At 41.0% G+C, this 14,210-nt stretch overlaps 2 protein-coding genes and 1 non-coding gene across 3 annotated transcripts in view; 1 reads left to right on the forward strand and 2 right to left on the reverse strand.

The window, feature by feature from the left end:
• Positions 1-1,735, forward strand: part of MATN2 (matrilin 2) — a 55,580-nt gene extending 53,845 nt beyond the window's left edge. Inside the window, exon 20 of the mRNA XM_060277695.2 lies at positions 1,442-1,735. Within this exon, the coding sequence (XP_060133678.2) occupies positions 1,442-1,496 (55 nt within the window). The 3' untranslated portion in view covers positions 1,497-1,735. The remainder of the gene's footprint in view (positions 1-1,441) is intronic.
• Positions 1,736-3,158: 1,423 nt separating this feature from the next.
• On the reverse strand, positions 3,159-6,413 carry RPL30 (ribosomal protein L30). Its single transcript, XM_035126287.3, has 5 exons — positions 6,387-6,413; positions 6,201-6,251; positions 4,866-5,011; positions 3,960-4,090; positions 3,159-3,256 (listed from the first exon to the last, which is right to left on the reverse strand). Exons 2-5 carry the CDS (start codon positions 6,219-6,221, stop codon positions 3,207-3,209), a joined length of 348 nt encoding a protein of 115 aa, XP_034982178.1. The 5' UTR covers positions 6,222-6,251; positions 6,387-6,413; the 3' UTR covers positions 3,159-3,206.
• Positions 3,430-3,565, reverse strand: LOC118090578 (small nucleolar RNA SNORA72). The gene has a single exon (XR_004693274.1). It is a non-coding gene; the product is annotated as a small nucleolar RNA SNORA72 (small nucleolar RNA).
• Positions 6,414-14,210: the final 7,797 nt, after the last annotated feature.

A 14,210-nucleotide genomic window follows, 5' to 3' on the forward strand; every position in this document is an offset into this window, starting at 1 on the left:
CACGCAGATTTATAGTTAAATCACATTTAGTCTTTAATAGGATGCAAATCCCGTTGGTTGCAATCCCATCTACTCTAAATAGCTCAATAGCCAGCATCCACAGTATTTTGGGGAGTGGGGTGGGAGAGACAGAAAGGGGTGATTGCATGGCATCCATAGCTTCTCCTATTCCACTAGAACCTCTGCTTTTCATTAATGATGTAAGGACTTTTCCTCTGAACCCCCTTTGCCTGTTGAACTGTGTCAGGGAGGCTGAGATCAGAGGCACAAGCAATAGCAGCTGGGCAATTTTAGCTTGTCTGGTGGCTTTCTGAAAGAATGTTAGTGGTGATAAATGTGGAGCACAGGCTCCCTCTAGTGGCCACACCAAAATTCAAACTGCGGCCAATATATATACAGTGGTGCCTCACTAGACGAATTTAATTCGTTCCACGGGTCTATTCTTATAACGAAAAATTTGTCTAGCGAATCCCATAGGAATGCATTGAATATATTTTTTTAAAAAAATTGCCCATAGGAACGCATTAATTGAATTTCAATGCATTCCTATGGGAAACCGCAATTCGCTAGACGAATTTTTCGTAAAACGAATTTGTCTAGCGAGGCAACCTCCGCTAGAAAAATCCTTTCTTTAAGCGAAAATTTTGTCTTACGGGGCGTTTGTTAAGCGAGGCACCACTGTACTGTAATGCAGTTTCAATTCAGAAAAATAAAGAATATAGCGAGCTTTACAAGATCAAATAGGTAGTTAGGCCTGTGTCTCATAGGCTACTTAAATCCAAAAAGGTGCATCACCTGCGTAGGGCTTACATGTGCACTTTACAAATGGGTGATGTGGTTATTTCATGTAATGGTAAATTCTTGGATGACCTTTGATGAGTACAAATGCAGCCCAATCCAGCCAAGAACACGCAGGCAAGAAGTGTAGGAAACAGGCTAACTCATCTCCTCTCATTGATATACCTAGAAGTGTATTTGCAACAGCATAGCAGTACTCTCTATTACAGCAGGATCAGGCCTATTGCTCTTACCCTTGCCAAAGGCCTACCTAAGCCAATATACTGTTATACACAGTGCTGATCTTCATGCCTCTAGGAAGACCAGAATCAGGACAAGTTACTTCTACTGAACATCCTTATATGTGATCCTCATTATGTACAAGTTGGTTGAAAATTCCTAACTACTGTATATTCCTGCATATAAGACTTTTTAACCCAGGAAAATCTTCTCAAAAGTCAGGGGTCGTCTTATACGCCGGTTCGTATTTCTTATACAGCTAGTATATCCCAAGCTCTATATTTTAACTGGAAAAGTAGGGGGTCGTCTTATACGCCCAGTCGTCTTATATGCCGGAATATACGGTATTTATACAGTGCTGCTGTAGTCTATACTTTATAATATTATAAATAAGAGTGAAGAGGTGTTTCCTTAATTTAAGATTACTAGAAGAAATGTCAAAAAGAATGGAAGCCCTGGAAAATCGATTAAGATACTGATGGTGTTCTCAAAAGTATGTGCTGAGTTGGATATTTATACATATGAAGAGAGCAAATCTAAGCTATGTAAAAGAGCCAGTCTCTTGCTGGAAGAAAGAATTTATGGTTCCAGTACTTCAAGACTGCATTTTTGTATTGACTGCAGAAAAAAATGGCAAGATTTAATTTTTTATACAATTGTAATATTTTTTATCAATTGAGATAAGCTATGAAATATTAAAATGGTGCTTTTAAAAGAAGTTTAAATTGTTTAGGCTTGACATACAAGGCCCTATTATATAGTCTTTGATCTAATTGAGACAGTGGAAACACGTACATGTTACCAAGCAGCTTCCCAAGCTTGGCCCGTAATATCAAAATGGGGAAAGATGCTTTAACCCTCAAGGGAAAAATAGTCTGAGGCACTGGTAGGAGCACCTTGGCTAGCAAGTTTAAGCACATACATGCAGCTCCTCCTGACAAAACCCCCACTCATGTTAACCAGTAAACACAAGTTTGGGATACCTGTGATATTGTAACATACAATATCCTAAAGAACATGGCACTAGATGCAAGTACACTCCAAAAATATCAGCCAATAAGGCAAAAGAGGGAATGTCCACTTAGTACATTGAGAAAATGGCTTTTATGCCACAATGCACATTTGGATTATTGTTACAACTGCACAATTCAGCATTAATAGTCTAAGAAATACAGGCAGCTCCAACTCTGAATTACGTGAAAAGTGAAGCCCAAGTCCCAACAGTCTTGTTTCCTTCCCAGTATCTAGTTTTTTAGTGGCTTTATCTCAAGCTACTATCCCAGACTCCTTTCTGCTGCCAAGGAAGAACATTACTGATTCCAAGACCTTTTGGCTTCTGGAGCTTAAACAGTCGTAAGACATTTTTATCCCAGCATTGTAAGAAACAGAAGTGCCCCTGAAACCAAAGTTCTGATCATTTGAGAATTTATATAAATACTTTTGGTTGAGCTGCAAGAATACAATAAAGCTTCAGCACTTGGAAGCCACCTCTGAATATTTCTGAAAACATTTGATTTTCACTTATGATTATCAGACCAAAGGCTACTGTTTATTATCTCCATTATTTTTGAATTTTAGAGCAGCAACCAGACCACTTACCCATTCGAATACAGAACCCAGAAGCCCCATTTTTAATTCTATTTAATTTTTGAAACTTCACCTTAGGGTGAAGGGAGGGTAGGAAATAGTAACAATCTTATAATGTATCATTTTCAATTGATAGCACCCTTGTTTGCAAATTCATACCTTACTTGCCACAGGCTTGCATGACAAAGCCAGTAATGTTACCAGATGAAATGGGCAGGGCATTTTGGTAGACAACCCAAATTCACAAAACTCCCATTAATATAAATTCTGTTAAGCAATTGCCTCCCTTTCTCACTGAGTGACTATTGACATTTTTGTTGCCTGAACTAGTTTTGAGCCAAGTATGATAAAACATTATGCTTTCACAGCTGCGAGGCACTACATTCTAGAGGATGGAGAATAAGGTAGCACAATTTCTACTAAAGATGCAGTCAAAAGCACATCAGTGTTCCAAAGTTTGTGGTAACATACCCTAGACCTGGCTTCCCCAATCTTGTGGTCTTCATGTTTTGCAACTATGAATATATACAACTCAAGAAAGCTCCTGCCAATGGTAGATTTGTAACCAGTTTTATTACACAAAATGTAAAGTTCAGCAATATCTACTTCTCACTGGTTTGCTCTGGCATGCTTCTAATGATGTCAGAATCACCTGTTGGGAGGGGAAAAAGACATATTTTAACAAACACTTCATAGCAAATGGTGCTGGACAATTCTTCGTATCAAGATCCCAAACAACCCATTCTTCCTTTTAGACGTGCATTCATATGAACATTTTCCAGCATAAATTCAAAACTTCTAATTACATGGGGAAGCACACTCTAAAGATGTTACTTGCAGTTAAAAACCAGAACTAGGGAGGCAAAACTAGCTCTGGGGACACACTACATAGTTATAATATAGCGAATGTCTAGCCTGCCCTGATCACTGAAATATCAGGACAGCGAGAATATATTCGCAGTGCTTTAAAAGTTCAAAATGCAATACCTTAATGAGTAGTTTGAGAGTAATGGCTTTTATACAGTAAGATATTACTTAAACTGACCAGATATTTTGAAGATGTTGGAGTGGTTTGGATTTATATTCTCAGGGACCTGTAGATTGCTTTCCTATGTATCACCAGAATTAATTGATTCAGACTACAATATAATGCAAGCTTGGTGAAGTTCACTATGACTGTGCTCTACACGACTGTGCTCTCACTACACGACTGTGCTCCTTTAATAAATATGCGAAGAGCTGGGGGTTTAGGATCAGGACAATTTCCAGAGAACGTAATGAATGGACTTCGGTAGAATCACCTTAAGACTCTTCAGCATATCTAAGGGTATTGTGGTACCAAATAAAATACGTACCTGGGTCAATGATGGCAAGTGTACACACTCTGTAGTACTTTCCACAAGCTGTACCCAATTCAATATTGTTACCGCTGTAGTGGTGCACACCAGTTTTGGCCAACATAGCATAGTACTCAGTTTCTGATTTCCTGAGAATTAAACACACATGGAAGCAAAACCAATGTTTAAATTTATGGATTTTAATCTACAATACAGGCTGGAAATTTCACAAGCACCAAACATTCCTCATGAAAGTCTTCATGATTTATCCCTGCAACTTTCTACTACCTAGATGGGGAGTCTAGCAGCTATAAAGATATCTTTGTTTTATAAGGGATTATGGAACATTACTATGCCATAGCAAAAATAGTCATGTTTAAGTGCTAAATCAATACTTCCAGTACATTTTGGATCTTGGTATCAAGATTTATTTATCTCCCATTTACCAAGAGATAAATAAATAAAGAGCAAAATATGATGGTGAAAATGTGACCAAGTCTACCTTCATCATTACTTGGAGCAACTTAATTTATAAAATTATTTTAGTGGGAGATTACACCTAAGATTAACAGCACAATACTATGCATGCTTGTTGAAAAGTAATTCTAATTTAGTTCAATGGGGCTTGCCATCAGGCAAGTGTGCACAGGAGTCCCACTTGAAAAAAAACAAACCCTGGCCATCTAAACAACATGCTCAATTTGTTTACAAAAACTCAAATTTTCAGTACTGTAGATCACTGTTACCCAACCAGGGGCCATCAGTTTCCGAACCAGGGGTCAGAATATTCCAAGGGGGCCACAGATGAAAATCACATAAATGGGGGGGCCACAGCATGAGACTAGGGGGCTACAGAGAGAAGTGAGAAGTGAAGAAAATAGAAGTCAGAAAAAGGTTGAGAAACTGCTGTAGATAAACACTTACCTTAGAGCTGGGCAGTTGTTGGCTAGGATGACCAACTTGGCTTTGCCCTGTCGGATCATTTTCAGAGTCTGCTTGTATCCCAGTACATATTTACCACTTTTCATAACCAGCTGAAGTCTAGAGTTGATGGACTCAAGGGACTTTTTCTGAAAGAAAATGTTGAGGCATGGCAACTTCAAAATGATTCCAGCATTTATGCATACAGCATTTATGAATAATGAAGTTCTATATTCCACGTCTGGGCTTACTACACTGCACTCATCTAAGAATATGCATCACACAAAACACATCATTTTGTAAGCTTATAATTAATTTAAAATACGTTCAAGTGCATAATGATGAGGAACTTAAATGTTAAAACTTAATAGATTTTTCCCCCTTAAAAAAAACCAGGGTCTTAGGAAGAAAATGGAAAAACATCCTCAATGAAAAATAGTATTTAATAGTTACAGCTTTCCTTTAGTCCCAAAACTTGTTTCTCATAATATACAACTTACATAACCATGCTGATAGGATATATCTCTTAAACTGTAAGAGTTACTGACAATCTTGAACACATTCCCTGCCCTCACACTATTGTCTCTGCTTTCTAAAACTAAAACCCCTTAATTCTATCTCTTTTATACCAAAGTCTTTAAAAATTACTTTAAAAACCTGGTAATTTCAGTGGGCCTGGGTTTTTACAAAGTATGGGAAATCTGCAGCCTTATGCTGACAGAAAATACATGCCTCTCCCACAATTTATACACCTGTCATTCTCAAAAACAATCCAACTTCACTGCCATTTGATTAAGCAAAAAAGTTGAGGCCACATGCAACACCACTCTCCTGCAACCTTACATTCAACTCATCATACATACGGAGAGATACAGTTCATATAAAGCCACCATTGTGCAAATAGGCCACAGGCAGCTCCTTATGTATAGAAGAAGAAGAGACACAGTACTCCTTGCACACATGTCTACTAGCAAAAGCCTAGGAAACTAACACTGAAGTAGTGGATTGGCAAGGATAGCCCTGCAATGGCCTATGGAGCTGCAAGGAACCAAGAACATGCTCTTTATGAAATGCATACCGCTCCAGCAAATAAGCAAATAAATCACATTAGGCTGTGCTTTGAAGCAAGCCAATTTTTTTTTAAAAAAACCCGCGATCTATAAATTAAAATCCGACAAAGATTAAGTAAAAATTAATGACTCTACAACCGGCTTTGGACCAAAGTTTCACAGGCTCCTCGCCCCGAAGATCACCCTCCTCTCCTCCCGCTTCTGCCTTTCCCCACATGAAGCCCCTTCTGCCCTCCTGCTGCCCCCCATGCCCAGCTCCTCCTCTCACCGTCTTCTTGGCGGCCACCATCCTGTCGGCTCACGTCGGCTCTGCCGTTACCTGCGCCAAGGAAAACGGGGAGAGAATTAACGTCCCACCGTATCCAGTCCCACCTGGTGCGCCCCCCGCCCCGCGTGAACTTGGCTCCCGCCCCCCACCGGCTCCCCTCACCCAACCCCGGGGAGACCCGCTTACCAGAGAGGCACCTCCAAGATGGCCGGGCAGCGAGGAAAGGAAGGAGCTCCCGCAATGCAACGCGCAAAACCACGCGGCCCGGCCGCCGAGAACGGCTACGCTCGCGAGAGGGGGAAATTTCCCCGCGGCCAATTTCCCAAACGGGAAGTGCGTTGCGTGGAGCATGCGCACAAGCCTCGAGATGGTACCATAGAGATAGAAAAAAAGTCTAAGACAGACTTTCTCAACCTTGGTTTCTCAAACAGTATTGGGACTAGTGTCCCCATCATACTTGATCCCCCGGTTGTAGCCCAACAGCGTCTGGAGACCCAAGGTTGAGGTAGACTGGTCTGGAGAAGGCTGACAGAGAAGAACTGTAAAGGCCATTCTGAAAGTAGCGGGCTGTTTAGAGAGGAGGCGGCTCCCTCCATTCAGGCTCTCGGAGAACGGCCGCGTCTTTACATTTTCCTATCTCTATGCCGCACTTGGCCCGAGCAGCCTCTCTTTGCTTCTCTCCGCAGAGAGCGAATCGAGCCATCCTCAGGGCATGCATGGCCTGTTAACTTAGACTGCAGTTGTGCTTGAAAGGATAGGCTCAAATAAAAAGGCATATAATTCAGGTGGGCGTGGGGGAAGAGTCCTCTGACTTATATGATCTATGGTCAAAGAATGTATTGCGAAGAAAGACACAGCTGCTTACATTTTTAAAAAATGTAAAACATCCTACTCTGGAGTAAACAAACGACTTAATTCAAAGCAAAGCAGGGCTCACTAGCACTTAAATCTTGAAATTCTATTTTCAGTGTGGATGGGGCAACAATTGTTGTACACCAGGCCACTGAACTTTGCTGCTTTGTACTTACCTAGAATGATTTCAGCTTTGGTGAGAACATGTACAGTGGAACCTTGGTTCTCGAACGCCTTAGTTGACGAACAAGTCGGAACCCAAACGCTGCAAACCCAAAGTAAGTGTTCTGGTTTGTGAACCTTTTTTGGAAGCTAAATGCTTCCATTCTGAGCACTTCCGCTGAGGTCCCAAGCACCCACACAACTCGCTGGTGATATTTGGAGCTTATATTTGCCAATTTTGTTTCTGCAACTTTGGCGATTTTGTTTCTGTGAGTATTTTGGTTAATTTGTTTTTGTGACTTTGTGGAACCCAGCTACTGTATTTTCAGGAGCACTCTTGCAATTTGATTGTGTGACTGTGCGAAAATGGATAAAAGTTGCAAAGGCAAGAGAACCATTAACAGAGCAACAATAGAGGTGAAGAAGCAAATTATTTCCAAGCATGAAAGTGGTGTCCGTGTAAGTGATCTGGCAACACAGTTTGGTATGGCTAAATCTACAATTTGTACCATCTTAAAAAATAAGGAAGCCATTAAAGGAGCCAATGTTGCAAAAGGTGTTAAAACACTCACAAGGCAACGAACACAGACAATTGAAGAAGTGGAAAAATTACTTTTAATATGGATAAAAGAAAAACAGTTGGCCGGTGACAGCATTTCTGAAAGCATAATTTGCGAAAAAGCTTTACATTTGCATGCTGACCTCATCAGAAACACCCCTGGAGCAAGTGCTGAGGGTGAGATTTTCAAGGCAAGTAGAGGTTGGTTTGATAATTTTAAGAGGAGAAGTGGCATACACAGTGTGGTGAGACATGGTGAAGCTGCCAGTGCCAACAAATTAGATGCTGACCGATTTGTTTTGGATTTTAAAGATTATGTTGAGTCACAGGGTTTCGTTCCCCAACAAGTTTTCAACTGTGATGAGCCAGGCCTCTTTCAGAAAAAAATGCCAAAGAGGACCTACATAACAAAGGAGGAGAAATCATTGCAAGTGAATGGTGATGATGTGGAGGAGGTAGTGGAGGACCACAAGACTGAGCTCACCGCAGAAGAACTTCAAAACACTCTGATGGAGCAGCAACAGGTGGCACGTGAGGAAATATCTGAGGAGAAGGAGAGCAGAGAAATTGTATCTACTGCACTGATCAAAAAAATGTGTGCAAAATGGGCTGAAGTGCAAAGTTTTGTTGAAAAATACCACCCTGATAAAGCTGCTGCAAGTCGTGCCACCAACACTTTCAATGATAATGCTATGTCTCACTTTAGACAAATTTTAAAACATCGGAAAAAGCAAATCTCAATTGAAAAAATGATAGTGAGGAAAAGAATCAGCAGGTCTGAACCAGGTGTCAGTGGTGTAAAAAAAGCAAGAGAAGTAACAGTAGGAGAGGAGTCACCGACTGCGATTGTGGAAGAGGACCCCGACCCCCCATCCAAACAATGACTATCATCAGTGAAGGTAAGAAAAATTTACATTTAATTTTTATCATCTACAATACTGTTTTATGTTACAGTACATTGTTTATTGCTTTCATTTTATGGCCCAATGGTCTCATTAGATAATAAAATTCATGTAAAATTGCTGTTTTAGGGGTTGTTTTTAAAAGTCTGGAATGGATTAATCCTTTTTGCATTACTTTGTATGGGAAAGTGCACCTTGGTTTTTGAATGTTTTGGAAGTCGAATGGATTAAGTTTGAGAACCAAGGTACCACTGTGTATTCAAATCAATGGCCCTGTCATGGGTTACCACGACTCCACAGTATCCCAACATTTTCATGACTGGTTAGAACAACACTTAGCTGCTGTCTCCAAAAAGTCTCATTTCTACCCAAGATACATGGATTCCATCTTTATCATCTCAACAGGAGGCACTTAGTGCAGTTTCTATAAGGCTTCAATAAATCCCACTGTGCCAACAACCTAAGACTAAGCCAGTCTTTGCAAGCAGTTCAGTTTCTGGACACTGCAAAATAGCGCAACTTTCTGGATTTCCTTTCCTTCTGACCTCACTGTTTACAATTCCCTACTCCCTTCACTATGTGTATATATAGCTGCCACTCAGAAAAACGCTTCATGCGTTTGATGGTGTGGACTGTAGCCCATAAAATCTTAATGCATTTGTTAGTCTTTAAGGTGCCACAAGACTCACTCTTGTTTTCTTTATAATCTATTGCTACTAAAGATGGCAAACCTGAGGATAATTTGTGCTTAAATTTATGCCACACAGAATGCATATTTCTCTCACATGGATTTGATTTGGCTTCTTTTAGACTTATAGTCCAGCTGTGTTTTATCAGTGTGGACATCCTAATCTTTGTCATACTCTAAAAGCTGCCAGAGCTGTTTTGACATGCCCTATAAACAGGCAGATATTAAACTTATTGCCTTTGTACCCTCAGACAAATGAGAAGGCTTTATTAGAATTCCATTCTGGCACCCACACTAATTACTTTTCTTTCTATGGGTATTAAAAGTGGCAGACTGAGCTTTATGATAATGATCATATTTAAAGCAAGTGTAAACATGTTCATTCAATTTTCCTTGGTTCATGCACTGTCCTATTCATTTATTGTCAGGAAAACAACTATGCCTCATTGTTCCAAAGTGAGCAAATCTGGAATTTGGGATACTAACAAGGTTGGCATTTGCTGAATCAGCATCAACATTTCTTGTCACTCAGCCATCCAATCAAAAAACAGTTCCAGAACAAAAATGGATAAAGGAATGAAGTCCGCTGGAGGGCAGAGAAAATCCTGATGCTTATTGTCAATTTGAGCATATCTAAAAACATTCAATGCCCAGTTTAAACATGAGTAATACTGTTAGAAGAGTCACCCGAATAACACAAATGGAGTCCAGAGAGAAAAGAAACTGGTAATACTTTACTATGGGAAACGGAACTATACAGAAATATACAGAGAAGTTTCTTAAGTAATCTTGTAAAAAGCCATGAAATTCTGGGCATTGTAGTTGGTTAAGGTTGCTCGTGACGTTAGCTCTGTGAGAGGTAAAACTACAGTGCCCAGAATTCTTTGAGAGAAAGAATGTGTTTCAAATGTGCTTTAAAGCTATAGTGTGTACACATCTTAGATTATTACGAATATAGCATCTTATTCCATCATACAATTAAAGGCCAGTTGTAGGAGATTCCTTTATAATAGGGGTGGGGAACCTATGACCCTTCAACTCCCATCAGTCTAAGCCAGCATGGCCAATGTTTAGGGATAAGAGCTTGTTCACAGAGCAGACCAAGGGAGGTGTGCAGAGGTCAGCAAGTTCCCCATTCCTGCCTTGTAGGCGGCGTTTTGCCCCAGGCCTAAGATTCCCCACCCAGCTTTTAGATTGTACACCTGCCCTGGTCTGCTTTGTGAACAAGCTGCAATCAGTACAGCACATTTTTTAAAAAAAAAACCATTCTAGAAGTCTCTTTATTGCAAATATTGCAATAATTAGAACAATTAGATACACAGCCTCTCATCTGCAGAAGTTAATGGGTGTCTACGGCACAGATTCTTGAAGTCTGTTTGGCAACAGACCATGATTAGGTCTGTGGTTTCAATAAGATTACTCTGACATAATGCGTTTTGATACCTTTTATGGTGGTTGGATTTTAAGACATTTGAGGGCTTACACTGTTTTCGTTAATGTAAGTAAGGTTTTAAATTTCGACAGTAAATGTGAAAGAGTTGTGCATTTTGTGTTCAGTTATGTTTGCGTTGCATGTAAAAGGTTTCTGGCAGAACATAAACGGCTGTTTGTGTCTTACAGCTTTACACAAACTGGTGCCATGTCTAGCCCTGAACTGGCACTAAATCTTGAAGGGGGGGAAACCGACACCCCAAAGGTGAAGGACTTTGAGGTCCATGCTGGATCGCCTGGAATGAGTGCTGAGGATCCCCTTGACAGGCTGTCTGGTGGGAAACTGTCTGAAGAACCCTTTGAGCTGTCAGAGGAAGAGACTGAGGCAGCCCTCAGTCCTGAATAACTCTGGCACCAATTGGCCTGGGCACAGACTGAATAGCAATGACATAGCATAGGTCTACAGACCCAGACTCCTTTACTACCAACAGCTGGGGTTAGGGTGTTATGTATGAGGCCACAGTATATAAGGTCTCACACATTAGCCTTCTAGTTGTAGGAAACAACACAGATCTCTCTTCTTGTTTGTGGGATCCTTAGTCCTGCTTCCAATTCCCTCACCTTGCTGAATTCACTGTGATGTTGAACTTGGGTGTAGTTTTGGATCACATTTTGGACCTAGTCTGATTCTCTGTGCTAGACTTTGCCTCAAGACCATAGCCCCCTGAAGGCATGCCCTGCATCACGACAGTTGTTTCATTTAACCAGTTTCCTTAGTGATTCATATCTATCCACTGGTATGTTGCAGATGCCACCACTATTGCATCGTTTGGTGTTAAACAGTGACCAGCATCACATGCTCTTTGACCTGATATAACAATTCCTTGAGATAGTCACAGAAGGAAACGTTTTGCAGTGCAATCCTGTACAATTCAACTCAGAAATATTCCTCACTGCGTTCAGTGGGGCTTACAGGTAAAGGTCTATAGGAGAGCTTTAACTAAACTTTAATTCGTAAAGTAACACCCCTCCCCAAAAAGCCCCCTAGGTTTCAAAACTTATTTGTTCATTGTCAGTTCTTTTTCACATTGTTTTGTGCGGCAACTTCTTTTTTAATTCTACAGAAGTGCAATCAAGGTTATGGTTTGAAGGCATGTAGGGCCATCATCTTGCTGAAACTAAACTGGTGGGGGTCCAGCCAGCACCTACATGAGAGATTTCATGCAGCTTAAGACTCTGCTGTGGGCAGCTTATGACTCTAACTCAAAGAACATCATCCCCAGAAAAGACATTTATTAGTTTGGTAAAATACCTTTACAATAGATAAGACAATTGATAACATCCCCCTTCAAAACACTTTGCTTTTACACTGAAAACACCCCCGTTTGATTTATTTGTTGAGCCAATTTATGTGGTTTGTCATACGAAAACATCCACCATAGTTTCATTTATTACAGTCACTATGAAGAGGCTGCCAAGAAATGTTTTCTTGGTTGCAGGGGCTTATGAGAGCAGCATACCTTGTGGACTGGCATGGAAAGTATGCCAGTCTCAAGGAAGCCACCAGGAATGCGCAGGAAGCAGCAGCAACCTCACAGCAACCAAGCATGAGTACTGGTTATATAATGCATAAAAAGGTCATAATTACTTGTTTTTAAAGTCTGTTATTTTATTGGTATTCTCCTATTAATGTTTTACATAACTTTATGTAAACTGCTTTAGGTGGCATACAATCTTGTTAAATAAATACATGAATTTAAGCAAGGCCTATTAGGACTCTTATACTGAAGCCATTTAAAACAATGGAAACATGCAATGTATTTTGCTCAGTGTGGCTGTTCTTATATGTTCCTTTGTCAATTTTAATTGTATTTCATGTTTCTCATGTTAGTCACATTGGATTGTACAAGGAAAAGTAGGATATTAATATTTGAAATACTGTACATACATGCAGTGACTATGACCACCAGGTCGAATCCTGGCTAAGAAATAGGTCTTTCCCCACTGCCTGGTGTTTAGGTGGGGACAGAGTTTGAATGACATATAGCTATTTCTGTTGTGGAGGCCCTACCTTCATTCACATAGAAAGTGTCCAAAAGGGACAGGGCACCAGCGAATTTGAATCTGCTGGATCTGAAGCCCCACAGATCTCCTGAGGAGCCTGATCTGGTATAGCAAAATTAGACAAAACCACTGACCCATTCCCATCTTGGGATGTCCCAATGGGTCTGCCACCCACTTCTCCTTGACCCCACTTAGGAGTCTCACTGGGTGACTTTGGGGTAGTCAATTATCTCTTCCTTGCAGGGTTAAACTGTGAGGGTTGTGGTATGGATGAAATTGGGTGGGGGGATTGAGACTGAAGGGACCACCTACCATCAAGAGTTGCCAACCTCTTTGGGCCAGTTGGCACATTTGGAATTTTTAGAAAGATCCCTTGGCAACAATCACAAAATGGTCCCATTTTGTAGGTGTGGCATAACACGAAATGCCTACCCCATAAAAAAAGAGGCAGGACCACAATATGGTGCAACATACACTACCTCTGCATCAACTGCTCCATAAGTGGGAAAAGGTACATACAGAAAGCAGCTCTTTGTACCTCTTCTCTGTTCAGAAGGGATGGGAGAATGGATGTTGAATTCTGGCATCCACTGAGAAGTGGAAATGTTTAAAGTGTTGGGGGGGGGGGTTTCAATCATGGGCATAGCCAGGATTTATGTTGGGGGGGGGCATAACCAAGCTATCTGTGATTGGTCAGTTACTTAACTATTTTTATTTATTTACTTGATTTAGGGGAGCAGGTCTCCCCTGCCTTCCCCCTTCGGCTATGTCCATGGGTTCATTGCAAAAGAGGATGAGTCGTGCAAACAGGAACTAAGTACGAACCATCTCTGGTGCACTGGGCATTTTCAATAGACTATTTGTGGACCTTATAGGAGGTACTGGCAGGTCACACTCCTGCCTTGGGACACCACCCTTGATGTACCTCATCCAGATTTCCTTGGCAAAAGGGTGGGATAAACACATCACTCATAACGGCTATTTTCCAGCACTGCAGAATATAATCCACAACAAAACCCACCATGGGAGCCTTATAGCTGCTTCACACACATTTTGAGAGGCAGGGGTGCAACTGGTAATTTGAAACTCAGGACTAACAGGGCATGTGGGAATCTCTCTGTATAGCTCAGCTGTGGGGAGCCTTTGGCTCTACTGCTGCCCTTGAACTAGAATCACAGACTCATAGAGTTGGAAGAGACCACAAGAGCCATCCAGTCCAACCCCCTGCCAAGCAGGAAACACCATCAAATATGGAGACTCCAACTCCTACCAACCCCAGCAAGCAAAACTTGCCTGGGAGTCTTAGTTCAGCAACACCCGGAGAGTCAAAGGCTGCCCACCACGTCATCTTC

This window comes from Zootoca vivipara, chromosome 8 (genome assembly GCF_965207765.1).
Source record: "Zootoca vivipara chromosome 8, rZooViv2.hap1.1, whole genome shotgun sequence".
In the NCBI taxonomy this organism is placed as follows: domain Eukaryota; kingdom Metazoa; phylum Chordata; class Lepidosauria; order Squamata; family Lacertidae; genus Zootoca; species Zootoca vivipara.

Coding starts and splice junctions, on each gene's coding strand:
- RPL30 (XM_035126287.3), bottom strand. CDS start 6,221: ATGGTGGCCGCCAAGAAGACG. Junction 5,012..6,200: donor TGGTGGCCGCCAAGAAGACG/GTGAGAGGAGGA, acceptor ATTTTCTTTCAG/AAAAAGTCCCTTGAGTCCAT. Junction 4,091..4,865: donor AACAACTGCCCAGCTCTAAG/GTAAGTGTTTAT, acceptor TTTAATTCTCAG/GAAATCAGAAACTGAGTACT.